At 39.7% G+C, this 14,525-nt stretch overlaps 1 protein-coding gene across 3 annotated transcripts in view; it reads left to right on the top strand.

The window, feature by feature from the left end:
- The window catches only part of srgap3 (SLIT-ROBO Rho GTPase activating protein 3), a 61,123-nt gene that overhangs the window by 7,046 nt on the left and 39,552 nt on the right, over positions 1-14,525 (top strand). For all 3 annotated transcript variants that reach the window (XR_004897599.1, XM_031287442.2, XM_031287444.2), the window contains exon 2: positions 9,530-9,725. Coding sequence is in view for 2 of the 3 variants with exons in the window: in XM_031287442.2 (XP_031143302.1) it covers positions 9,530-9,725 (196 nt within the window). In the remaining variant the exon portion in view is untranslated. The remainder of the gene's footprint in view (positions 1-9,529; positions 9,726-14,525) is intronic.

Below are 14,525 nucleotides of genomic sequence, written 5' to 3'. Positions count from 1 at the left end.
GCTACGAGCTCCATGACGCCGAGTGGCAGTTGCTAGTTGTTTCACGGTACAGATCCATTTGTCCAACATGACTAAAGTGTGGTGTCGCGATGTCATACATCCATGGTTGATGCTCCATGCCCTCGACCGGCAGTTAATTGGACGAACGCGTGATGTGGGTCTGGCTCATTGACATATATATATAATGGACCAACAGATCCCGTTGGTCTGGACGGAGACCAGTGAAGGATATTAGAAGCACTTTTCCGGTGATGGCTGAGCGTTACTGCGCAGCCTCCAACTGAGAGAGACGACATAAATGTGACGTGAGCAACATGTCTGAAAGTTGTAAGTCTTCTGGTAGCTGTGCCAAGAGAAATCTCAATCATTCCCAATCTTGCAGAGACGGAGAGCGTAGGTATATGTAAGGAGATAACATAGGCACAGGCTAATTATTGCTAACTAAAATGCTAGTTAACATTAGTAATTGCACTTAAACAGCTAATGTGAGTCGAAACTGCCTGCACGCTTCTCCTGTACTATACGGTAATTTCTCTACTGTGCGACAGTAAGTCGCGTGGTTATGACACAATCGTTAGCCTATTTTGACAAAAACGTCTGCTACGGAGCCATAACGTGAGGTACAAGGTAGTGGAGCCTTTTATACATTGTCGTGTTTCTTTAGAAATAAACAATAGACAAATAGTCTTTAAACGCTTCGGATGTAAAGTTATTCGCTGTCAAAGTGGCGCCAAAATGAATGGCAGTCAATGAAATGCTAACGGGAGGTGATGGCTTGGTAGCATCAAAATGGCGCCATAGGAGCTATGCGGTCCGAGGAGAAGCTTACCCCCTTGGTCTGGCTGCTCGAGAATTTCAACGGTGTCATGGTGGCTCATTGAGAATACAATCTAGTATTTTACGAAAATAGTTCACCGAAACGTGTCTGAAAACATTTTAAGCGAGAAATAGGCCATATAGGTGCTGAATCTGTCTTCATTTCAGATCGACAAAGGTCATTTTGAAAGATTTTCGTCTACTTCTACTGGATAGTCGCGTCGCGTTCAACAGATTAATTTGCATAAAGATGGGCATCGGCCAGCTTTTTGGACACGCAGCATTTTTTCAAATGCAGCGCCGCTTTCCCGAGATGCTTTGTGGGCGTGTTAAAGTCGCTTGACATCACCCATAAGAATAAAGTGGAGCGTGGCGCGACAGAAGCGTTGCACGGACAAATGGATCAGCACTGTAAGCCGCTACAGAGCTTCACGACGTGGGCTATGGACCTCCGTCACAGCTCGGTTGTATCAGCGGCAGTTAGTAGATGTGTTTAGCCGGCTTGAAAGTCCTGTGTTTTAACGCCCACCCATCCTCCCCGACCACCTCCGCCTACATTGGTCGTCAATGTGGTGAATACAGCAAAAAAAACGTGGAATGCTTACGAATTACAGTGCTTAACTTTTCGTAGCTTTTTGAACAAATGGTTCATAAGAACAGGCTGAATTTTAAATGATGTCAGTGTGCTATGTGTAAATTCGTAAAAAAAAACACTATATAGTTTTTTTTATCATCACTGCGATATCAACTTTAGTGGTGCCTTTTATGTTTAATTAATTGTTCAATTTGTTCGATAAAAGAATCTTAGAAATGATTTCCTTTCGTTTGTTTCAAAATCAACAAGCAATTTGTTGTATTTTAGAAGAATACTGAAAGCAGCAACTGAGTACCTTTTTAATATCTATTTATTTATCGCAAGTAATATCGTTATCGTGATATTCAATAACGTTTTCACATGTTTTCCTCATATCATGAGGCCCTAATAGAAAATCCAAATGGAGAAAAAAAGAGCAAATTGAGAATAAGAAACTCACAGGAAATTGTTACATTATTTGGCTTTATTACCCAACAAGTACCCATGGTGAGATGAAGCAATAGTTGATAAAAGAGAAGAAAAAGATAAAAAGAAAATTAAAAACAAACTTCCTGTTGAGAGACGGTAACCTTAGAAACAGAGGAAACAGGGCAGTTGTACAAAAATAAATCTACAATGAGAGTATGTAAAAGTTCATTAAGTAATTAGTTAGGTTGTTACAGTACTGGCTTGGGACGTGCTAAATTAACTTTATTATGTACCCGTGAAGCACAGGTCCCACTACAGACTTTAGATAATTAAAGAGTGTACCTATTTGCAGCTCACAAATCCCTCTCGCCCACCACTGTTGGTAGAAATAGAAGCATACAGTATATGGCACAGGCTCATTATTATTATTATTATTATTAGAATCCCCAAACCGTGATATTTTGTTAAATCTGCTTTTATGAATTATTTAATGTAGGACTGCAACTAATGATGATTTGTTTGGTCTGTATGTCAGATAATAGTGAAAAACATAATTTTCCAAAAAACCCATGGTGTCTTTAAATTATTTGTTTTGTCTGACCAACAGTCCAAAACCCATAGCTTCATTTCTAGTTTACGGTTCACTGTAATTGCAGTAGGCTATGTGTTGTCTTAGGATATAAGGGGCTCCTTAGGTTGTGACTCGTATATACAGTATACAGGTATACTACTCTCTCTCACACTCTTTTTTTTTTCAAGTGAACATGACTCTTAGTTTTACCTAAAAAGCTAAATATTGTTGGATAAATTGAGCCATTTAAAACTTCCAGTGCATTTTTAAATAACATATGCAGTGGTAGTATTTTATTTTAGATTGATGCAATCAGTGTTCAGAAGGAAATTGTGAAATTAGTTTTATTGCTTTGATCAGATGTTGCTGCACAGTGGTTATCTTTTCAGCTTCACGAATTCATATAATGACGCAGTGCATAAATCCGTACATGGATCTTCATTCAATGCTGCCACCTGTCCACATCCATCAGACTCCAGCTCTCCTCCAATAAGCTGTTCCCCGGGGACTGGTGCACGCCCGTGTTGCCATGGAGACACCTCTTAGCCTGGTCCTGCAGAGTTGGATCCTGGATACAGCAATGCTGGGCAGCTAAACTCTGAAAGGGCGTGTTTCCGTTTGTAGCGTATATGCTTGGGCTTCTCTGAAGCATCAGACTCATGTACGATGCTGACATGATGACGATACGGGCACCAGAGATGAAATCAACGTCAGCCAGCAATGAGAAAGTCTGGGGTGATTTTCCTCTTCTTGCACTGTGAAGCAGAGCGACAATTGATCGTTAATGTTTATTTTATTGTCATTAGGAGTTGAGTGTTTTCCTTCAAAGCAGTGCGGTTTAAGGTTTATTACAGTTTAGGAGGCTTTCATGAGCTGTTTATCATCAAGCTTATTATCACAGATTGTTTTAGATGACAAGAAGCATATGCCTAAATAGAGTTAATTTTCAAGAAGGGGCTACACACACAAGTTAGTGAAGATATTGCACGAAACAAGTTTATTTGATTGATTTTTAGTTTGACAGAACATCCAGTGGAAAATCCGATAAACCAGCAGATAATTAGGAGGGAGGATTAAGAGTGAAGGACGACCCAGAGACTGACAGCTGACATCTTGCTGTAGGACGCTCCATCGGTTCACCTCTGCTCAGCCATTGATTGGTCTCAGCTCTTGTCGTCTTATCTTTGAATACATGTGCTGTAGCAGCCTGGGCTAATGAGGGAACAGGCGAGATTGAGAGAGACAGAGAAGAATCTACACTGACATCAGGAGCATGTCCTTGTGAATCCAAAATTGCATTAATCATTAGGGGATTTTAAAAAAGGAAACAAAGAAGTGGGGGATTAGTTCAATAACTAGAACTTGTATTATGAGACTCAGTGCAAGGGGCATAGAGAGTGAATTAAGGTCTGGATAAGGGTTGCGTTTGTCTGTGTGTCTGCTTTTCATGTGAATTTGGCTCTGCAGTGTAGAGCCCAGATACTGCAGAGCTGAGTTGGGGATTAGGTTAGTGAATTTGGCTCGAAGTGGCTTTTGTCTGGTGTGTGTGTGTCTACACACTGTATGTGTGTCTTACTGCATGGTGATGCGAACGCCCAAGGATGTTATTTTCCAATTGTTAAATACCTTCTGAGGCTGGTTATGATTTATAATTTATCCCCATTACACAGAGACATGTAGTTCTTTCCTCCAAACTCACTGCACCAATATCCAAAACACGAAGTGGAATCTGTGCTTGGTACTGAATCATTAAAACACTTACATGCATGCTAAACATGGCTGTAATTGTCTGTAGAGAAGGCACATATACTGTACCATCACACCCCAAGATTATATGTTATATTATATGCCTTATTGCCCTGCAGTAAAATGATCCATCTCTCCTGCTCCTCCTTTGGCAGCCTGCTGCCCTATTCATCCTGGCTTCCCCTGCTGCCCTCGGGATGCTGTGCAGAAAATCCCTCTCATTCACTGCACTCCAATTATATCTCAACTTCATTGCGTCAAGACATCACATGGCCCTCTTAAACAGCAGACTTGCAGTAAAATGCTGCCCCAATGCAACACCACTGGTGTCCTGAATTGACTTCAGAAGGAGAGGCATGTTTCATTTTTATAAAAATAATGAGTCATGTATTGTTCTCAGCCCATAAAAGTGTCTGTAATACATCAGACACAATGATACCTTTTTAAGTGCTGAGGAAAAAAGTCGAAAGTCCTTTTTTAGTGGGGATCAGTTTTACATTTGTTTGCATCCGTTGGGGAAGTTGTTGAAAATGTTTTGCACTCAGCGGCTTTTTGCCTTAGGCAGAGAAAAAAATAAAACCTTACAGACACTGTGGGTTCTGTTAAACAGAGGAACATTACCCTGGTTTGAGCAACAAACACTCACTCAATGTAGATTATAAAATGTTTGTAGTTTTTAAAAACAGAGGGTGTATTCAGCTTGAGTAACAATATATTTCAACAGTCTCAAACCACACCTGCAGCATAATCCATTTCTCTGATGTCCATCTGTATCTTCCAAACACTTGCCATATTTTTTGACAAAATATGGCACGCTGCCTCTGTTTAAATTCTCAAGTTTTCCTCTTCCATTCATCAGAATCACTGTCTTTTTCACTCTTTGTTAATTTAAAATGACCAATATAGTAGAATATATATTGATTTGCTCAATGAACAAACAGCATTTCTTTTCATACTCTGTGAACTAAACTTTTTACAGACACTCCGCAGGAGGTGACTGTTCAGTTCACAAAGGATTTTGGGTGGAGTGCAATTCCAGTAGATGGTTTTCAGTTCATTCAACCTTTGCTAGAAACATCACCATACTGTGCTTTTACACAGCTGCCTGCCAGTACAAGATTTTGTCTGTGAGGTTCAAAGTTCAGGAATCCCCAACATCCTACTATTGTTTTCAGAGGGTTTCCTGTGCTGTGAGGACACAAGTGTCCACTGCGTTTCGCTATCAATTCCTGTCCTGGCATCAGGGAAATTATATTGTGGTATATAGTGTGCCTGATTCTGCACTATTAAAAACATTTTTTTCAGAGCAATAAACTGTTGTGCGGACTTTACCTTATTTTGAACATTTACTTTTTTGTCCTGTACAAGCAACATGGATGTGCACAACATGTACAACATGTAAGAGACATGTGTCTGTTTTTAAATTATATTGTGGAGCAGGTGTCCAGTGGAAGGGGTAGGGCTCTTTTATAACAATAATATATGGACCCAAGGTCAGGAATATTAAGTGTCTGGCATGAATTTGTGACAGTCTGCTCACGTCAAGGACTGTCTGCTCTCATAATATGTCATATACTGTATGTCATAATGAACCTCAGAGCAGCAGTAATGAACCAGCCTGCATAACTTTTGCAGAAAAAAAAATAGAAATAGAAGATATAATACTGTCTTTCATGTCACATAAATTATCAACCTGTAAGGAAGTGGTCTTGAAGAAGATTCCTTTTTTTTCTTGACTGTCTCTCATTGACTTGGACTCAAACTCTTTGGACTCGAACACACACACACACACACACACACACACACACACACACACACACACACACACACACACACACACACACACACACACACACACACACACACACACACACACTACTACAGCCTTTAGTGACTTTTATTTATTTGACATCAAACAGTATCATCGACATATATCAAAAAGTTTTTAACAGTTTTCATTCCATATCACTGAATTGGTAACAAAAAGTTCATATTAAGCTTAATTACATGAGCAAAAATTACTTCAGGCCGAATGTCACAAGGTACTCCCAATGATAGGTTATTATAAAGCTTTAAAGGATAAAATTATCCTTTGCAAAGAATGTTGGCCTTTATATGCATGATCCTGCAAGAGTTTGACCATATTTCAGCTGCTCCAGTCTCATCCCACCTTTCTTTATCAGCCTTTTTGTCTGAAGATAACCCCCACCTCCCTTCTCCAAAAAAAGAGAGAGAAAAAATAAACACATGGCTTCATCTCTAAATAGAAAGACACTCAGGTCCGCCACAGATAATAGCTGTTGCTTAATCATGCAACGACATTAAAGTTTTAACTTGCTCACTTTGAAATAGAGGAAACGTGTTTTTGGTAGTTTGCCCAAACAATCCCATCTGCACTGGGAGTACTAAAATCACTGTTTGAAATGAATGGGCAGCATCGTCAAATGTGGTGTATTACATTGACTGCTTTGTTCTTGAACAATGAGCATGCTCCTAGTTAAATAGTTAAACTGACTGCTAAAAGTCATTTTTCATTCCATAAACTCATTTGTATATGTTACTTTATTAAGAGACCTATCTGGAACTGTTTTATTCATTTTTTTTAAACCAAGAAAATCAGAGCAGCAGAGCTGAAAGTGGGGCATCCATGTTTAGCATCCTTGCACAGAGATCTGGGTTCAAAGCCTTGTTACATACATTTCACAAAGGAAGGGAGGTATGAGGCGGTGGGTGTAGACACATTTATACTAATGTTATGTATTATACAGATAGTATAGAAATTGAGAGGTCTCTTATATGAAACATTAATATTTTTAACAGCTTAAAAAGCACTTGATTTGTTGGTGGTTTGAACCACTAATTATTCTTGAAAGCAGTTAAGACAATTATGGATTTCTTTATTGAAGGAGTGTAATAATAGTGCACAGGAAATATGTTGGTGGTGTTCAAAAAGATAAACAATCTTCACTTTCACTTCAGGCCTACATTCACATTCTCCACAACCACAGAGGGGTCCCTCACTTTGTATAAACCACAGCCAATGAAGCCACTCAGAGAGCTGGGAGTACTTAGGGAATAATTCTCCAATTGCTCATGGTTTCTGAGAGGGAAGGGCACACTACTGGTGTGCGTGACCTATTTTTCCAACCTCATCTGTCAAATGTGGAGCTGCAGCTGGTGGTTCAGAGTTACCTTTTTGTGAAAGACTGTTTTCAAAAGTCCTCCCTGTCACTCCTGCACATAGGTGTCACATTTTCCTGGGGCATTTCTCTCGACTCACCGTTTTTTCACTTTTTAAAAGAAATAATATAAAACAAAAAAAACTGTTGCAAACAGGGAACATAGCTGCATGTTTGCGAAAACAAGGCATTCCTGTCAGGCGTAAAGCAGTTAAGTGGTATATCTCCCTGAGCTCTGGTTCAGGGCTCCCACTAAAAACTATGCTTTAAGTCGTCAGAGCTGGGAAGGAGAGGGAGGCCCCTGATGAAGAGGAGGCTGGGACGGTTAACCACAGAGCGAAGCATGCCGCTCGAGGCTGAGGCCAGGCGGCACGACATCACAGGGAGAGAAAAGGATCGCCCCCACAACATCAATGTTTCAGTTCAAATGGCAAGCTTCCCTAGAAGTGAAATCCACGAGGAGGGCTTGGCTGACCAAATTACACCCTCAATAGCATGGAAACACAGTCTGTGTCACTGAAGTGGTTTCACCATTCACTCAGCAGTTCATCTGCGTGGCAGAGTGTCACTGCCATGGCTCAGATATCTATAAAATCCATCCATGATCCTTAGCTTTTAGGATTATAACTTGCAATAACTCATCAAGGATGTTGCAACATGCAGTGACTTACATTTAGGAAGTTCCTTTTTCCATTGCTGCTTTCAAGTGCATTACCATGCAGACCTTTTGAAGACTGAAATAAACACAAACAAGAGTTTTAGGTGGAGGAAAAGCTCGAATAAGCCGGACACATAAATTCTGTGAAGTGCATAATGTGATAGATTGTGTATTACTGGCTGATGTTATTGCTTTTAAATGAAACCTAAGATGCTCACCATTTCATTTTGTCACCACACTGTTGGTTTGAAAAAAATCCTAAAGATCACAAGAAAAACACTGAAAGCGTTATGATGAAACCACTGCTGGATGTGCTGTAATCTGGAATTCTTGTCATTTAAGTATACTGCTAGACTTGACTCAGGAATTGCACTAAGGCAAATGGTTTTTGTATGTGACAATAACACGTCTTTAATATGAGATGATCAAACAACATTTTGGTTTCTAATAAAGGATGCTCATTAGTTCAGGAGGTTTCCTTCCTCTTGAGAAGTGACACCACTCATCCTGTTTGTGGTAGCTTCTTCCATCAGGTTGTATTTCTGTTCTGCAAAATGGGTTTCTCTGTTCCTGAGCAGAGGCATCATTGCTGCTGATGACAGCACTACACAGAGGAATCCAGTTTCTGTTGTGGGTTCCCACTGGCATGAAATATCTGTCGTCTGCCTGGCAGCATCAGGTTCCGCTGAAGGAGAAATAAAACTCTTCTACTCGCTCCAAGTGGGCCTATGAGAGGTCATACACACACATGTCACTTTACAGCTTGGCATGGAGCCTCACTGGTCATTCTCACTTACAGCTAGAGGCTTTATGTTGCTGCTGGTCTAAAGGAGTGTAATAAAATAGCTTAGAATAACGGCATTTGATTATTAGTAATTGCATACACCAACATTGTGATATACTGTAGATTGTAGATGATTGGTTTAGCAGCCCTGCTTGACTTGTGTTAAATGTGTTCCTATGTGACTGTGACATGTTGCATTTTGTGCTATAATGCTTCTCAGATAATGAAAGGCAAGTTCAAGCTCTTCACATATTTCCCATTAAATATTATTAGCGCTCCCTATATGTACAAACCTCCTGTCTTACATGGTAGCTTGATTTAAAAATGACTAAATAATCTTAAAGGTGCTACAAATATGATGTTATTTCAATAAATGATTACTGTGTCAGTTAATCGCAAGCATTTGTCTGAAGATTGGCATTTGCTACAGAAGTCATTACACAGCATTTTAGTGCATGTTGAGTCACCATGTTAGATTTTAAGGAAAACCTGCCCAAACTGCTTCATCTTCCTTTAGTCAATCAACATCTAAAACCTGCACAGGCTCAGTAAGTGTCAATGCAGAAACCATCCTACAACTTGAAATGAGTGTGTGGAAAATGAATACCTGAGAAATACCTTCTAGGGCAAATAATGTAATATAATAATAATTATATGTTACATAATAATGCTTGACAACATCATGACATATTGCTTTTGATGTTGTGTGCTGTTGTGACAGCAGTATAAACAGTTGACTCATACCATTTTTGTTTGGTGTTTTGATGGACAGAGATCCGTAACCAGCTGGTGGAGCAGTTCAAATGCTTGGAGCAACAGTCTGAGTCTCGTATCCAGCTGCTGCAGGACCTGCAGGAGTTCTTCCGCCGCAAAGCAGAGATTGAACTGGAATACTCCCGCAGCTTAGAGAAACTGGCCGAGAGGTTCTCCTCCAAGATCCGCAGCTCCAGGGAACACCAACAGTTCAAGTGAGTTTCCCTCTCTGCCATGCGGCGACATTTGCTGCTAAGTGTTGCCTGTACAGTGTTTGTGCATTTGAGAGGGCGTTGGTTTTGGTTAAGTATCTTTATCTATCGAAAGGAATGTAGTCTCCTGAAAAAACAGAAATGCTCATTTGCATCCTCTCCAAATTATGGCCTTGTTTGTGTGCTGTTGTTTTAAAGCAGCAGCATTTTCACATTTACTTTGCTTATTGTTGTTTACTTTAACTGAACAGATTTTTGTTCATCAATGTTTGTAAAGCTACGGTCCCTTTTTCCTTTTAATGTGTACCCAGACCACAGGCATCCATATGCCAAGTGACTTTAACCCCCTTTAAACACTTCACTATTTATAACCTGGCTGTAAGACCCAGCCCTGTTGCTAATCACAGTGCCTTGTTTGATTACAGTGCAGAACTATACAACAAACTACTCCAATATAATTATGTACTGTAAGGGAATATCTATTATTACAGTCAAGCTCTTTATGATGTCTTCAAAGGTCAGCTGGTTCTGGCAGAATGATGAGGATGCAGTTCATTAAAGAAGTTGAAGCCTGTTGAGAAGAAGGCTTTGAGTTAAGCTTTATGCTTTATTATGTTTTAAATGGCATCCATTACATGGCAGACTCTCATTAAGCTCTACATCAGGCAGAAATGTGTTTATTAAATGAAAAAACACATCATGATTTCAAGATAGTTACTTATTAGTGAAACTAGTACGGGACCATGCAGTGTTATTGGTAGTGTACATGTTTGCTTGATTGTTGACAAGTTGAACCTTTGTAGTTGGAGGGCTAACAGCAAAAGAGACATCACTTATTATAGAAATGTTATTGACTAACAAGGATGGATTAGTTATATAGATTATAGATTAAAATGTGTGCTCAAAGTATCTACAGTATATTGTACCAAATTATAATGCAATATTATAGAATTGTAGAACTACACTTAAACAATATACAAATGCAATTATAGAGTAAATTACTTCCTACTACCTTTACTGGATTTAATTATTTTACATTTAATATTTTGTGAAGGAAAGACTGAGTCTGTTGAAGAGAAAGGTAAAGCATGGTGAAATACAGAAAAGCCTGTGAGGGAAACAGTGAATAAGAAACACCATTGAATGTCATCAGATCACAGTCAGCTCACCTGAGCCTTGACCTATTTAGATTTGTAGCTCTTGAAAAACTGAAATGTATGCTGGTGAAAAAAAAGAGGGATCGTCTGCACAGAAACCACACTCAACACATTGGTACATGACTCACACAGGGCATGAAATTAAGTGCTGCCGCTCCCTAAATCAAAAACCTCGGGCAAGCAGGGAAGCTTAGTTCAGTCTGGAAACATGACACAAAGACAGCTTTGATCTGGCAGCAGATCTCAGAGATGAATCTACCCCGAAATATATATAGTCTAACCCCAGCTCTGATTCCTGCAAATAACAGCAGGATTGCATTCCTTACATTTATATATTTTGAATCCTGAAATGTGTATTGTGTCATCATGTGTAGTATGAAAAGGTCTGTCTAACTCTGAAATGCTCACTGATCTGCTGCACGACAAAATGTTATTAATAGCCTGCTTAAATGAAAACAAAACACGGATGTTCAAGTCTCCTGCTCAGGGTGTGAAATCTTTTTTGTTTTTGGACTAACACAGAAAATACAGTAAATGCTGTAAATACTACAGTAAAACAAAACCCCTGTATTTGAAATGTTGCCATCCATCTATGAGAAGCCAATTCACCTTATTAAATGGTTTCAATATGAAGAGAAGTAAGTTTGATTATTAAGTATCATTTATACATGCCAACCAAGTGCGTTACAGTTATTTTTACAAACTGAAAGTTTGGGGACATGAATATGTGTTTCATTGTGCCTTCTGTTCCTCATTGGTAAACAAGATAAATAACTATCAGCAAATCAAAGTTCTTTTATTTGAGTTGGGCTTATTGACACTCTTGATACGGAATAAGAGCATGTAGAAGTGTGTAGATATGTACACATACTGTATTTAGGATAACAGTGTGTGTGAAGTGAATGCAGATTTGACTGGATAATTGGATAATTGACATCACTGTGGCGTCTAAGACTTGGCTGATAGTAGACAGAACTGTGCTGCTGCTGCTTCTGTGACACAGTGGCTTACCCTTTGGACTACAGTTGATCCTATCCACATAGCAAGGGACAGGTGTTGGAAATAAAGCCCTAATGCTCAGACACATGTTCTAATAATATTACACTTTACACTGCCTAGATCATGGCAGACTTAAAAGCCAGAAGTCAACAAGTGTCTCAGTGCGGTGTCTTGACAAAAAGCCCACAATGCATAAACGCCATCAAAAACACAGAAAAAACATTTTAAGTTTCTTTATTTTGTGAACATACTTAATTGATTTTTCATCTATGAAATTGTCATCTATATGTCATCTATGATATAACAAATCTGAACTATCCTTTTCCCAACCCCTGTCAACATGCCTGTGACTGTCATTCATTGCAGTAAAAGTTGTGCTCTGTAAACTCTGCATTGTACTGCAGAAAAGTACTTCAGAAGCAGCCTAGTATCTTGTGCCTACTTATACCTTTTATGTTTTCAAGGAGCAGTCAAAACAGAGAAGTAAAATAGAGTAATTTTGACCAGGACAGACATCCATATGTGCTGGATTACAGCCTTTAGTCTGTTGGCTGAACCCTCCCAGTGCACATTCATTAGCAAGCTGAATGCCACAGTGATTTACAGATACTGCAGCTACAGCTGCACGGCAGCAACCCGACCAAGGATCATTGTGCTCTTCCACTTTACCTCACTTGTCACAGTGAAAAGACACACCGAAGGGTTACTGAGCTGCCCTATACTGCAGTTGCTGTGCCAGATAGTGCACCACTTCCTTTATCTTACTGTTTCACAGTTCCTGAGAGACAACATCTAACTTGATTATAATTATGGAGCAGACTTTTAAGGGTATATCATGGATTGGATTTATAATGTACCCCATCAAATTAGAGTGGATGGGTTTCATCTGTCTGTCAAACAGACATATTCAGAAGTAACATAGCACCATTAAAAAGGCAACTCTTGCAATATTGATATGGAGAATAACCTGTCTGGGAGAGATAAGACGGGGCTTGTAGTGATGTCCAAATTTGTGTGTGTGTGTGTGCGTGTGTGTGTGTGTTAATCTCTTTGTGTGTGTATCCAGGCAATTGGTTTGGGAGCAACTGGGGGAGAAAATTGCTTGGTATCTTTACAGCGCCAGATCTTTGCACTACATACATACTAGTATATGTGAGTTATTTTAGTTTTGAAGCTGCTTTTGGTCATTTTCAAGTGATGTCTCTGTTCATTTCATGGTCACCAGCTTTAAAAATGAATCAACGTGTTTCTTTTAACAACATTTAAGTGTCCAGAACACAGTTGTCTTTAAAGAGCCACTATGATAAAGAGTGATGCAATGCTTTTGTTATGATATAATTATGATGAATGATGTCTGCTGCATAGTACCAGATGCTTTAATGGTGCTTTGTGCATTGGCACCATACTACAGCTATAGTTTTAGTCCCATTTTGTGTAACTATGTAGTCGAAGCATGGCGGCTCTCAGGAGCTAGGGGCAAAGGGTAAAAGGTTCAACTATATCTGTTTAGGCCTGGTTTGTTTGAACACAGCAGTCCATTCCCTGCTTTTGTCAGGTTGACAAGTCCAGCTGATGGAAGTCAGTATGTACAACATCAATAGATTAACTGGTTTGCAGTTTGTTTTTCAGATCTTGTCAAACCCTTTATTGACGCTGCACTGTACTCCGCTCTGCTCTGGTCCCTGTGTCTGTGCAGCTGTGCATTATTAAATGTTGGCAGTGTGTCTGCTCACAAAAAAAAGAAAAAAATGCTAAATGATGTGCAGATCTGCGCTGTAGCATATTGAAGCCCTGCTTGAAAACTGAGGCAAAACAAATTTAAATGGCAAAGCTGGCTGCATGTGCCCACGTGCCCCTTGTCTTTTGAAACTCTGTTTGGCTCCTTCTTTTCCTTGGCTGTTTCATTGATAAGCAGCATGCAGGCAGTGTGGAGGAGATTAAAGGCCTTCACAGAGCCTAGTCCTGGTTTAATAAATACACACTTCCTTCTGGAAATCCTGGCTCAGACACATCATAGGCCCTGGGTGATTAGATGGTGACATCCAGTGCAGCCATGCTTAAAGCACATGCACTGTTGTATATAATGCTTACTCATTTAGGGTATGCACACTATGGAACCAGTTTGCCATCAATTAATCCTTGAATCAAAGGATTATTGCAATATTTTCCAACCATACAGTACACTCTTTTCTCTGTTTCTGAATTCACTTCCACTGTTTCTGTTTCTGATCTTCTTCATGCTACTTAATGCATTCACAGATTATACGGCATGTGTGTGTCTGCCTCAGAGAGACAGTGATGCAATGCAGAACATGTAAAAACCATGGAGACAGCCAGGCAGTGCTTTTCAGGATGAGACAGATGTAATAGGATGCCATAAAGCTGCACTCGTCTCTCCTCCTCTTCCTTCTCCCTTCTCTAGAGACTCTCATTGCTTGCCTTCTGCATGTTAATGATATCCTGTGAATAAATACAGAGGGCATTGAGCCATCCAAAACCAACCCTTTTGAAGCCCTCTAGATTAATTGAACCGCATGCTCTCGACTGATACTCAGCCTTTTCACGGGAAATCAGCGAGGAGAAGTAGGTACAGAGTAGAGATGAATGAGTTTTGCTGCATGCTGAAGTCGATCCTTTGTGATGGATA

The sequence above is a fragment of the Sander lucioperca genome, chromosome 6, assembly GCF_008315115.2.
Source record: "Sander lucioperca isolate FBNREF2018 chromosome 6, SLUC_FBN_1.2, whole genome shotgun sequence".
In the NCBI taxonomy this organism is placed as follows: Eukaryota; Metazoa; Chordata; class Actinopteri; order Perciformes; family Percidae; genus Sander; species Sander lucioperca.
Note: the sequence above shows the minus strand (reverse complement) of the source record. Positions and strands in the feature narration are given on the sequence as shown.